Genomic DNA, 12705 nt, shown 5'->3' with positions numbered 1-12705 from the left:
TTAACATGTCTCTTAACCCACTGGATCTTCTTGTCAGTTGTTAAGTCCACAGATCCAACTAACCTAACTAGATTTTAGCTAGCTGTCAGGTCCCGCAAACCTAGCTGGACTTCCTACCAGATATCAGGTCATACCTTGACCTATCTAGACTTCATGCCAGTTATAAGGTCCTTAAACCTAACTGGGCTTCAGCATGGTGTCAGGTCCTCTAGACCCATTAATTTCTGTACACTTGGTAAAAGTATCAGATTACATAGAATCTAACTTTAACCATTTTTCATTCATCAAAATCAAAGTTCAATTATTAGTGTCAACTGCACTAACACTTTTATTGTCTGGAGTATCATTGAATACACTATCTTCATGAAAAGTAGTAGAGGAGTCCTGTAGGGATGTATAATCATGAACACAATCACCATCAGCTTTACAGGTCATCCCCTCCAAAATATCATTTAGCTGAGACTCCGAATTTGGACTTGAAGCATCAACTTGTTGTAGGGATCGAATAAACAAGATCCCTTATTGCACCAAGAGCTCTTCTAAATCTTGAAATATGGTCTTCATTTGATTGGGAGAAAGAGTATCTGACTCTTGGGAGTCCTCCCAGTCAGTCAGCTCATCAAGTTACAACTGATGTGGTCTACCTGATAGTGAAACATCTTGAAATTCTAACGGACTCTGATTTTCTTGAGAAAATTGCTCAAGATTTTGTATGCAGTTATAATTAAAATTTTGATTATTCATACAATCTTGATTGTAGTGTTGAGTTGAGTCACTACAGTAACTAGTCATTCTTCTCAGAAGTGTGCTGGAGTTGAAATTTCAGAGTTTGGTGATCTCCACAATCATATCTAAAAGTACTAGGAACTGAATCATATATGTCTTGATGTTCAAGTTGGATTATATTCTGAAATTCTGTGAGAGAGGTAGTAGCCTTTTGGAAGAAATGACATATGTTGGTGTAATTTCCCCTGGGTCAAGGTTGACCAGGTTGACAAGCTTGAGTTGACTCAAGCTTGAATCATGATATTTAAGTTTTGATATTGGATAATATATGAAGATTGTGGGTGTAATTGTCCATATGAAAAATTGATGGTCAAAATTTGACCAAAAGTCAAGTAGATCAAGATTGACCGGATACTTAACTTGGAAGTCCTAACTTGAAGTTAGACAAGGACAAGTCCAACGGATAGGTTGGTAGAAGTTAAAATTCAAGTGGTTCAGTATTGACCAGACACTAGGTGATGAGAAGTCCTGGTGAGTGAAGTCAGACAGTGATAAAATCCTAGTAAGTGAAGCTAGGTGATGAAAAGTCCTGGTAAGTGAATCCAGGTGAAAAGCCCTAGTGAGTGAAGCTAGGAAGTTGGAAAGTCTTGGTGAGTGAAGTCAGACAGTTGAAAAAATCCTAGTGAGGGAAGATATGTGATGAAAAGTCCTGATAAGTGAAGCCAAGTGAAAAACCCTAGTGAGGGAAGCTAGGCAGTTGGAAAGTTTTGGTGAATGAAGTCAAGTGAAAAGTCCTAGTGAGTGAAGGCAGATAGTGAGGAAGTCTTGGTGAGTGAAGTCATGCATGTGGAAATCCAGGTGGGTCAAAGTTATAACCAGATACCTAGTGTTTGGAAGTCCAAGTGGGTCATGGAGCACCAGATACTTGGCACGAGATGGTAAGTCTAAATGGGTCAAGGATTGACTGGATACTTGGTGACGAAGTCTAAGTAGGTCAAGACTGACCAGATGTTAGGCATGAGGAAGTCCCAACAAGTTAAGTTGATTGGATGTTGGGCAAGGGAACCTAGATTTGTGTTTGATCCATGTCGAGGGATGACTCTAAATCTGGTTCGACCTTCCTTGTATTTAGGGTGATGTTGTTGTTCAGTTCCTTGTATTTTCTTATGTCTGCATATCTAGACTTCTGTAATTCAAAAGTAGAAAACAAATTTTCTAAGCTACGTACCTTGAGTTCCTTAGAAATATAGTAGGCGTGTACTCTCGACTCCCATTTGGGTGTTCTCAGGAATGCATTTAGGGCATACCTCAAGAATCATTATTCATTACCGATTCTCTGAGGTTGTTAAATTTCGTGATCAGTTCTTTGATCTTGGCGTGCAGTTGAGTCACCTTTTCTCCGAGGTTGGTTAGTCGATTCTGGACCAGGTCCCGTTTCACTAGCTTAGCCTCCGAGGTTCCTTTGTGGAACTGTAGAAACTGTTGGAACCCCAAGGTTGTTTTGGTGTGATCAACAAATTAAGTTAGGTCCTGTGTGTTTCTAACCTTGTGTCTAAGTATGCAGGAGCTTAGGAGCACAGGTACTCGAGCGGAAGATGTAGCTAGCGAGAAGGACGGCACGCGGTACGTTCGAGGGACGAGGTGCTGCGGAAGAGTACTCCGGTGGATGAGAAGGAAGCGTGCGGTGGTTCCGAGGGACGAAAGACGGAGCGGAAGATTGCTCGGGGAGCAAGAGACGCAGCTAGCGAGAAGGTTGGCACGGGGTGCGACCGAGGGACGAAGACTGCGGATGAGTACGCTGGTGGATGAGAAGGAAACACGCGGCGATTCCGATGGACGAAAAGTCGGAGCTGAAGGCTGCTCGAGAAGACCGGAACTTGGGTTCGGGTGAACCCTATTCCGGATGGCAGAGATCACCCAACTGAGCGAATCCAGAGCAGAAGACCCGGACCGAGGCGGGACTGAACTAGAGAAGAGATCCCGGACAAAAAGTCAACTACTGTTGACTTTTTGCTTCGGGGCGCCCGGAGCCGACTTTTGACCAGGATCAAGATTTGACTCGATCTGATCGTTGGGGGATAAAGTTTACCCCCCCCCCCCCCGGGGCGCCCCGACCAAGGCTATAAATATAGCCTTGGTCCAGAAGCTTTTCAACGAACTCATTACTTGTAATTCCAACGCTTGTGTGCTTTAGAGTTAAGCTTCTATTCCTGTGCTTCAACGTTGTAAGAGGCTTCTCCGCCTGAAGGAGTATTCTAGTGCGCTTAACCTTCCTTGGATTAACAACCACATCGGTTGTAACCAAGTAAATCTTGTGCCTCGTCCTTTTAATGTTTTATTTATCTGCTTTGTTTATTTTACAAGTGTTAGCTTAAAGAGTTCGAGAAAGGGTTGTTTGTTTTATTTTTACAGGACTATTCAACAACCCCCTACTAACCGGCCGCAACGGTCCTACAAGTGGTATCAGAGCCGAGACGCCTCAGAAGGACTAACCGCCGTCTGAAGCAACAAAACGATGGCCGAAGATAGCATCTACCCACCTACATTCGAGGGGGAGTTTGCCGTTTGGAAACAAAAAATGGAGGTATATTTAAATTTAGATTTTGGTATTTCTTTAATATTGAAAAGTGGTTATGAAGCACCAAAGACAACAAATGGAGAAGAACTCGATTTACGCCTCTGGAACAAGAAGCAACGTGACGAGTCAATGGCAAACGGTCGGGCAGAATTTCACATTCTAACTGTAATACCAAATGAAGATCTCGATAGAGTTGGCGAATATAAAAGTGCAAAAAAACTTTGGAAGAAGTTCTTGAAGCTCTACGAAGAACCTTTGGAAGCCGACAACTCCATGGACACCAAGCTGCCGACAGAACAGTCCGAGAATGAAGAAACTGGCGAAACAGCCGAACTCCATCCCGAAGCTACAGAAAGCTCATCCCAGATGAGCATCAATGAAGAGGGAGAGACTTCAGAAGAAAGTAATTCAACAAGGGGAGAACCAACGGCCGACGAGGTAAGTAAGGTATGGCCTCTACCCTCTGAACAATTGGTTCAATTAATCGAAAAATTATCTGAAGATTTTTGCGAATTAAAAATTGAATCATCGAAAGAATTTTTCGTATTAGAAAATTAGCTGCCGAACACTTCTTGCAAATTAGAAATATTATCGAAAGAATTTTTTAAATTACAAAATGTTTTGACGAAGGATCCTTGCAAACTAAAAATATTATCGAAAGAGTTTCTCGAATTGTAAAAAGTTTTGACGAAAGATTCTTACGAGTTACAAATTATTTTGTCAAAAGAATTTTACAAATCAGAAATATTGCCAAAAGATTCTTGCAAGTTACAAAATATTTTGTCGAATGAATCTTGCAAACTAGAAAAATTGTCAAACGAATTTTTACCAATTATTTGTCAATACAATTTCTTGCATGTTTAATATTTGTTGCTTTAAAGCTGAAAAAATAGTCTGTCGATTAAAGTATCTCGACAAACTATTAACAGAAATTAGCATGATACAATTCTTCGCATATTCAAATTTTCTTACTTCAAATTTGAGAAATTGTAATACGTTAAAATGGAAATTTAAAACTTTCTGATAAAAGTATAAAAAATAAATAAATAAAACTCCCCTTCCAGCCGGCCGCAACGGTCCTACAGAAACTTCTCCCAGAGTTCTTTAACTGACTCGTAGATTCTGATCTGGTTGACTTCTTGTGGCAGTAGAACGCACAACAAATGAAACTTTGCTTTGTCGTTGGCCAGGAAGTTCATCTGCTGCTTTTTGGCCCAGAGGAACTCCTCCATTTCTTTGCCATCCTTGTCCTTGGATACTTCAAAATCATATTTAATAGTTAGAAGAATTTCAAAATCAGTCTTAAAAAAATACTTCTATACGGTGCATCCATAGCGCAAACTCTCCCTCAAACTTCAGAGGATGAATGCTTGATCATGCCATCGTTTTGTTACTTCAGTTAGTAGTTAGTCCTTCTAAATTGAGTATTGCTCTAATACTAATTGTAGGTTCACGTTAGGCCAACTAGAAGGGGATGAATAACCCTAAAAATAAGTTAGAATAATATTTCTTGCCTTTTAAACTAAGCAAAGATACAATATTAATTAAGAACAAATCATTATAAAAACAATAACTAAAAGTAAGAAGGCTAAAGAATTTACTTAGTACAACCTAGGTGGTTGTTAATCCAAGGCAATTGAAAGCTCACTAAAGGTCTCCTTTATTGAATGCGGAGAAGCCTCTTACACACTTTGAAAGCTCAGAATAGCTAGGAAGATCAGTACAATGATTGCTATCTAATTCCTACGTCTAAGGGGCTTTTTATAGCCTCCTCAAAAAAGTTATCGTTGCTTGGAAGTGCCTCCAAAGTCATCCAGGGAGCCTCCAACGTGGATAAAGTTTTATCCACGTTCCAACGATGAGCCAATGGCTCAGACTGGTTAGAGGCGCCTTCAATGTCATTGGAAAGACCTCCGCGCCTCTGCTTGAGGCGCCTTCAAGCTTACTTAAGGTGTCTTCACGTCTTTTTATCTAAGGAACCTCAGGCACATTAGAGGTGCCTCATACACTAAATGTGGCAGCTTCAACAATGGGCTTCCGAAGTGCCTCCATACAAGTGAGGCGCCTCGGGTCTTCAAGATCAACCTTCAAGTTACTCTTCTTTGATCCCGTTCACTTTAGTGATGCTTCGGTTGTCTCTGGGTTGATGTCAAAAAGGCCAGCTAATGTGACGGTCAAAGTCAAGGAAGGGTCGACACTCAGGGATAGCAGGGCTGCATGGCAGGCCAAGCACTCTAACTGATCAGATCTTTTGTCCGATCAGATTCCAAGTCCATGGCTAGCCGAGTAATCCAACCGATCGGATCTTCTCTCCGATCGGATTCCGAGTCCTCCTATCTTGATGGAGATCCAAGTCCTCCTGCCTCAATAGAAGAACTGAGTCCTCTCAGCCTAATTAGAGCTTCTCGACATATGGCCTGATAGGACTCTCGTCCGATTGAATGTCGAGTCCCTGAGATGGTCAGCCTTTCGTAACCAACTCAACCTGTCCAAAATCAATGTCCGACTTGAGAACAGAGGAGACTCGGCCAGCTCACTGTTAAAGTAGGGTCTGTCAGCTCAAAAACCCAATATCCCTCTTTGGCGTCTTGTGTAACCGTTGTCAGAGAATTAAGGAAATATTCCCTATGCAGTTCGTATGTTGGAAGTTTCCACCCTATAAGCACAGAGGTGGTGAGCCTAATTTAAAAAAAGACTATAAAATGTTAAAATGGTTCATCATATTTTAGCAATGCATCGATATTTGTGCAGAAGAAAAAAAATAGTGTTATATAAGGGGTCTCCATCCACAACGCAGGTAAGCTTCACTCCTAGAATCTACTGTTCCTCGCTATTTCATTCTTTTCTTTAGTTCCCTATTTAACTTGAGTTTTGGAATTTCTGTGTTGGGGACCCTTTTATGGTCTGGTCATTGACGTTTTCTTCTTCTAACTTTTATTTTTGACACGCGGGCTTGATCGTGGCATCAGGTTCCTCATGCTTGGAGCCTTCTCACGATCAACCTCAAAGTCACTTGTCCAACACTCTATCTTCCCCGATTTCAGGGAAGATCATTATGTGTTTACTTATATTTCTTTAATTATTTGTAGGGATTTCTTCCAAATGGACAAGAAATAGCAGTAAAGAAACTATTGAATGCGGGTCAGGGACTTGCAGAGCTGAAGAATGAACTAGTTTTGGTTGCGAAGCTTCAACACCGGAATCTTGTGAAACTTCTCGGAGTTTGCTTGGAGGAAGAGAAGATGCTAATCTATGAATATGTTCCTAATCGAAGTCTCGATTTATACCTTTATGGTAATCATCAATTTGTCCATTCTTATGAAATGCAAGTCGCAGCACTGCAACACTGCTAATTAATCATCTGAACACTGGCCACACAGATCCTGTGAGGGGTAAGGAATTACGTTGGGGAACGAGATACAAGATCATCAGTGGAATTGCCCAAGGCTTGCGATACCTGCACGAGGAGTCCCGGATAAAGATCATACATAGGGATTTGAAAGCCGGCAATATTTTGCTAGATGCAAAGATGAACCCCAAAATCTCAGATTTCGGCTTAGCCAAACTCTTTGACGACGACCAGACTAAAGGCACCACCAACCGAGTCATCGGAACTTTGTGAGTACACAGCTTGGCCTACCGATCAAGTGATCTGCCGTTTGCTTTTTCTTTGTTTTTTCTTCTGTCTGTTGTTCAACTTTGGTTGAATAAATTCCTTTGCTTTTATATATACAGTGGCTACATGGCACCCGAGTATGCAATGTATGGTAAATTCTCAATGAAGTCAGACGTGTTCAGCTTCGGTGTTCTGATCTTGGAGGTTTTGACGGGAAGAAAAAACTGCGGAAGCTATGATTCTGAGACTGCAGAGGGTCTTCTAAACTTCGTAAGTAGTAGTAGTTGTTGTTGTTTTTCAATTTAAAAAATTATTGTATGGTAATTAATGGGTTTGGGACAGGCGTGGGCGAAGTGGAGTGGAGGAGTTGCGTTGGAGATTGTAGACCCAGTTCTTGGCGACGAGTACCGAGGGAGCGACGTGCTCCGGTGCCTCCAGATTGGGTTGCTGTGCGTGCAGGAGAATCCATCGGATCGGCCCAGCATGAGAACGGTGGACCTGATGCTGAGTTCTGAAACGGTGTCCGTCAAAGCTCCTTCCAAGCCTGCGTTTTGCATCGTCAAGAGCGGCACTCGATCCGTGGCCATGTCGCCCAACGAGGTGTCCATTTCAGAACTGGAACCCAGATGATAAATTATCGATCACTCTACTGCCAGTCGGAGCTGAAAGCTAATATAATTTCCCAGCTGCAGACTATGGAGTGCAGTGTTTCAGGATTTTGCGAACGCCATTTTGTTTATCACGAGCTTTGACTTTTAGAAATGGAGACATGGATGACTTCAGGGGATATGTAAGCACAGCAGGAGTCAGCGTGTTTATTGAAAAATAAATAAATATATTATTGAAAATTGTGATTGGTGTTTGACTAATCCTTTCCTGCTACAAGTCAATTGTCTCACCATGGTATAGAAAATAATTGGAGTCTAATTTTCACATTCTATTTCCAATTCCACCATGGCTTCCTCCTCCTTCTCCCTTCTGCTTCCCCTCCTCCTCTTCCTCCTCTCTTTTACCGGCGCGCAGGAGCTGTTCCAGAACTGTGATCCTAGCGCGGGAAATTTCAGCGAAAACAGCAGCTACCAATCCAACCTCGAACGACTCCTCTCCACCCTCGCCTCCGACGGCTACGCCACCGGCTTCCTCAATACCAGTGTCGGGGGAGGCTCCGACCAGGTGTTTGGCCTCGTCAACTGCCGCGGCGACATCAACGCCACCGAGTGCCGCTCCTGCCTATACACCGCCACCGCCGAAGTCACCCGCAACTGCCCTAGTAACAGGGGCGCCGAGGTGTGGTACGAGTTCTGCCTCGTCCGCTTCTCCGACCAGCCGCTGCCCACTTCCTCCTCCAACCGCCAGCAGCTGGCGTTTAACAACGTGGACGACGCCCCGGAACCGAACCGGTTCGCCTGGCTACTGGGGATGCTGATGAACCGGACCGCCGACGCGGCGGCCAATTCCAGCAAGCGGTTCGCGATCGGGGAGGCCAGCTACTACACAGCAGAGTTCCCCTCCGTCTACGACGTGATGCAGTGCACGCGCGACCTGTCGCAGGGGCAGTGCAGGGAGTGCCTCGGCACTCTGTTCGTTCCGATGCCGCCGTCGTTCGTGGGAAAACAGGGGGGGAGGGTACTCGGCGAGAGCTGCAGCATGAGGTTCGAGCTCTATCCCTCCTTCTTCGAAGGTTCCCCCACCCTCAACATCTCTGTGCCCCCGCCGTCAGCGATGCAACCGGCTCCGCCGCCCACCTCCTCCGGAGGTAATTAATTATTTAATTTCGTTAATCAATTAAATAATCGAAACAAAGATCATCTAACTAATTGTATGGAAGAGTAGATTAGTTCTTGCAAATTTCCAAAGGCTTCTCCTGATTAGAAAGGAAGCTTACGATCGAGAAATTTAGAAAATTAAGGGACTTGACTGAAACAACTACTGCAGTCAGTCAACTGAGGAAGGCAATTTCATAAAGACGTGCCACTTCGTAGCCGCCCCACGTCAGCTTATTCGAATGAGGATGATTGGCGCAAATATTTACTTAATTTCTGGCCATTAATTTTTGTGATCGATGCAGGGAGAGATACGACTACAGTCGTTCTGGCAACCGCTATACCGGCGGTATTCGTATTATCACTGGCCTCCATCATTTTCATTTGCTACCGGCGGCGGCTGAGGAAGCAGGCGTCATTGGGATCGCTCTGTAAGTGATCACTGAAACAAAATCAATGTATCGTAGATTAATACTAATTGGTTGCTCTTTCAAATTGTAGATGAAACTGACCCGGAGAAGATCAATAGCGTGGAATCTCTGTTGTTTGATTACCACACGCTAAAAGTTGCGACTGACAATTTCTCTGAGGGGAATAAACTTGGGGAAGGCGGATTCGGAGCGGTTTACAAGGTACGACTGCTTAATTCAACAATCTTCATGAATTGGTTCACTACTGTGCTCATGCATTCTTGAGCAGGGAACGCTACCGAATGGACAAGAAATAGCAGTGAAGAGACTCTTGAACTCAGGGCAAGGCCTCGGAGAGCTCAAGAATGAGCTGGTTTTGGTGGCTAGGCTCCAACACAGAAATCTTGTAAAACTTTTTGGTGTTTGCTTGGAGCAGGAGAAGATGATCGTTTATGAATATGTTCCCAATAGAAGTCTCGACACATTTCTTTATGGTAATATATATATATCCTTTTTCTTTTTTCCTCTGAACTCTATATATAATATACCTAAAGATCAATAATTTCTGTTCATCGATCTTTTAGATTCAGTAAAAGGGCGAGAACTGCATTGGGGAACAAGATACAAGATTATCACAGGAATTGCTCGAGGCTTACGCTACCTACACGAGGAGTCTCAGCTAAAAATCATACATCGAGATTTAAAAGCCAGCAACGTTTTGTTAGATGCAGAAATGAACCCCAAGATCTCAGACTTCGGCTTAGCTAAGCTTTTTGACGTCGATCAGACTCAGGGCATTACAAATCGAGTCGTGGGAACTTTGTGAGTTGACTATGCCTATCCCAATTAATTGTTGTTAACTCCCTGTTAAAAATTGTAATTTCATTAATTGCAGCGGATACATGTCGCCGGAGTATGCAATGCACGGGCAGTTTTCGAGCAAGTCTGATGTATTCAGCTTCGGCGTTTTAGTTTTGGAGATTTTGACGGGAAGGAAAAACACTGGTTCGTATAATTCTGAAATGGCAGAAGACCTTATGAGCTATGTGAGTATATAATTGAAGCACAACTAGGCTATCTGTTTACTGTTTAGTGATCAAAAAGCTTGTTTGAAACAGATATGGGGGAAATGGGATGGAGGTGCAGCATTGGAGATCGCGGACCCAGCTTTGGGTGGAGACTATGAAGCGAATGAAATGCTGAGATGCATTCAGATTGGGTTACTATGTGTTCAGGAGAGCCCATATGACAGGCCGACCATGTCCACTGTGGTTGTGATGCTGAATGCTGAAACTGTGTCTCTTCAAGCTCCTACCCGGCCGGTATTTTCGATCGGGCATAGTCGTCTCGCCGTGGACTCGGGCTTCAGCTCGAACGCTTCTAGTAATCGAGTCGGAGCGTATGACAGAGACAATAGGTCATTGCTCATTATCACACCCACAGCAGAGGATGTCTCCATTTCAGAAGTAGAACCTAGATGAAAAAAATACTCAAGACTTTCTCCATGAAGTTGGGATGTTTGGAGTTTCAAACACATTAGCACAGAGAAATTTTAGCTTAATTGTTTTGCTATGGAATTTTCTAGTAGACACAACTAAACTAATGAATATATCTGAAGTGTGGATGGATTGGATTCTCTTTGGTTCTTATAAATTTCAACTTTGACTTAATCTATATCCACATCCTTGAGGAATGCAAATAAAGAAACTAAGTTAGTATGAAAAGACAATGATTGAAAAAATAATGTAGAAAATAGTCTTTTGTGGGTTAGTCTTTGTTTGAAAATAAGTTTAAAGTTATTTATCAGCCACACCTGAAACTTGCATGAAACATACGAGATCAGATTTTCTTGTTAAAGATTTTTATAAAATTTTAAATTACTTTAAACTCAATTTACGAGTCCATTCAACCCAGCTGAATTCCTCTCGACATGCATGTTCTCCTCTAATTAGCTTTACCTAAATTGAGATTCAAGCTAGTTAGAAACAGTCTCAGCTACCACAAAACTAGTGCAAACATTAATATTCTTGCCTTCAGTCTGAACATTGATTCAACAAAAGCATTTCAAGATAGAAAATTGAGAGTACAAGCTAGTTAAAAACACAAAAGCTAGTACTAGCAAAATTACGCGAATGCATTGGAATAGCTAGAGATTCTTCTTTAAGTTGAGCTAGCGAGCGAGTCGATCGACACTGAAGCATCACATGAGCAAGCTCCTAATGATGGCAGCTTGATCGCTACTGCTTTCTTCCAGCAGCTTCGACAGTCTCTCGCTCAAGTCATCGACCTCCCGGTGCAAGCTTCTGATGTAGTTGCAGGTTTCCTGCAGCACCTTGGCTGCCGATGCCTGCACCGACAAAAGCTAAAATTTGAATTGCAGAAATGGCGGCTTTGCTACCTTGCTCAATGTCAGAGACTTGAACATCAAAACTTACTCTATCGTTTCTGCGAATGCCGGCCTCGGGGAGGACGGATTGCAGCTTGGAGACCAGATCATTGATCTGTTCATCCGTGATCCTGGACGAGCCTGATTGCCTCGCTCTGTTTCTCCTGCTCGACATCTTTTGATACTGTCGAAAGACCAGTTAGAAGCTCAAGTGACAAGGTTTAAGACTTGTTATTGTAGAAGAGGAGGAAAAGCTGCAGCAGAGGAGGAACACAAGAGAGGTAGAGAACTGTTTAAATACTGCAGTTAGCTGAGAAGGTGAGATGGAATATGCAAACCACGTTATGTTGTGGTTTTAAAAATCTGTACAAAAAACATAATTAAGGCGTTAGATTTGGACCAAAGCATAGTTAACTATGTTCACGAATGGATTAATTGTGAAAAGTGTTTTTAAAACCAGGAATCTGCTGTAGCCTGTAGGAAGATGATTGTTCACCCATGGCATTTTCTTATTAGATGCTAGTTTTGCACAATCGAATCACTAGCTAGTAGAGCATTAAACATGATTTGTTCAAGAAATTTCTGTTTATTCAGCTAGGAAATAAGTTTTCAGAGTAGGAGATCTTTCTTTCATCTCATTGTAATATTCCACTTCGAGAATATAAAAATATTTTCTTAGCCAACCAATCACAGCTGAGCATTTTGGATCTACCTAACATGTATGCTTACAAGATAGGACGCTGAAACAAGCAATAGAATATAGGGAAGAAGTTCATGAAGATCTAATTAATGATGAACTGACACTTCTGCTAATAATGTCATTGGTATACAGAGAATTAAGTTAAACACACAGTACTAATTAAGCTTAACTAACACTGATAAATTGTATTTAAGTGGCAATTTGCAAGAAAAAAATAGAGATATTAACAGTATCACCTGGATCCAACATTTAATATTGTTAAATTAAGTTAATCAATCAGTGAAATATATCGAACCAAGTGAAGTTTCCTGCATGCTGCAGGCGGCACATGATTTGGATCCCATCGACAGCGAAGACACTGAATTAAAATTAATCCTGGGGGTTTCTGATTCATATAGTTTAATGCATTGGTACTGTACTGGACTTTGAATTGGTTAATAGGATCGTCCATGGAGGGATCCAATGAAGCTGATCTTCCTCCTGCTTTCTGCGTTTGGGGTCAATGCAAGAGTGATGAGGAATCACA

At 42.3% G+C, this 12705-nt stretch overlaps 2 protein-coding genes across 2 annotated transcripts in view; one reads left to right on the top strand and one right to left on the bottom strand.

Moving 5' to 3' along the window:
* Positions 1–10746, top strand: part of LOC121992724 — a 39980-nt gene extending 29234 nt beyond the window's left edge. Inside the window, exons 4-15 of the mRNA XM_042547261.1 lie at positions 6394–6598; positions 6685–6922; positions 7040–7190; positions 7263–7544; positions 7627–7710; positions 7851–8676; positions 8989–9114; positions 9185–9315; positions 9383–9587; positions 9678–9915; positions 9989–10139; positions 10212–10746. Coding sequence (XP_042403195.1) covers positions 6394–6598; positions 6685–6922; positions 7040–7190; positions 7263–7544; positions 7627–7710; positions 7851–8676; positions 8989–9114; positions 9185–9315; positions 9383–9587; positions 9678–9915; positions 9989–10139; positions 10212–10574 — 3000 coding nt within the window. The 3' untranslated portion in view covers positions 10575–10746. The remainder of the gene's footprint in view (positions 1–6393; positions 6599–6684; positions 6923–7039; positions 7191–7262; positions 7545–7626; positions 7711–7850; positions 8677–8988; positions 9115–9184; positions 9316–9382; positions 9588–9677; positions 9916–9988; positions 10140–10211) is intronic.
* A 369-nt stretch (positions 10747–11115) lies between these two features.
* On the bottom strand, positions 11116–11730 carry LOC122045950 (transcription factor ILI6-like). The gene is made up of 2 exons (XM_042606403.1): positions 11529–11730; positions 11116–11440 (listed from the first exon to the last, which is right to left on the bottom strand). Exons 1-2 carry the CDS (start codon positions 11652–11654, stop codon positions 11294–11296), a joined length of 273 nt encoding a protein of 90 aa, XP_042462337.1. The 5' UTR covers positions 11655–11730; the 3' UTR covers positions 11116–11293.
* Between the last annotated feature and the right edge of the window lie 975 nt (positions 11731–12705).

This window comes from Zingiber officinale, chromosome 1B (genome assembly GCF_018446385.1).
Source record: "Zingiber officinale cultivar Zhangliang chromosome 1B, Zo_v1.1, whole genome shotgun sequence".
NCBI classification, from domain to species: domain Eukaryota; kingdom Viridiplantae; phylum Streptophyta; class Magnoliopsida; order Zingiberales; family Zingiberaceae; genus Zingiber; species Zingiber officinale.
This window is presented reverse-complemented; position numbering and strand designations above follow the sequence as displayed.

What these genes read in the sequence shown, in the direction of transcription:
- LOC122045950 (XM_042606403.1), bottom strand. Translation starts at nt 11,654, where the DNA reads ATGTCGAGCAGGAGAAACAGAGCGAGGCAATCAGGCTCGTCCAGGATC. An exon ending in GCATTCGCAGAAACGATAGA is followed by an intron (nt 11,441 to 11,528) that starts GTAAGTTTTGAT and finishes TTGTCGGTGCAG; the next exon opens with GCATCGGCAGCCAAGGTGCT.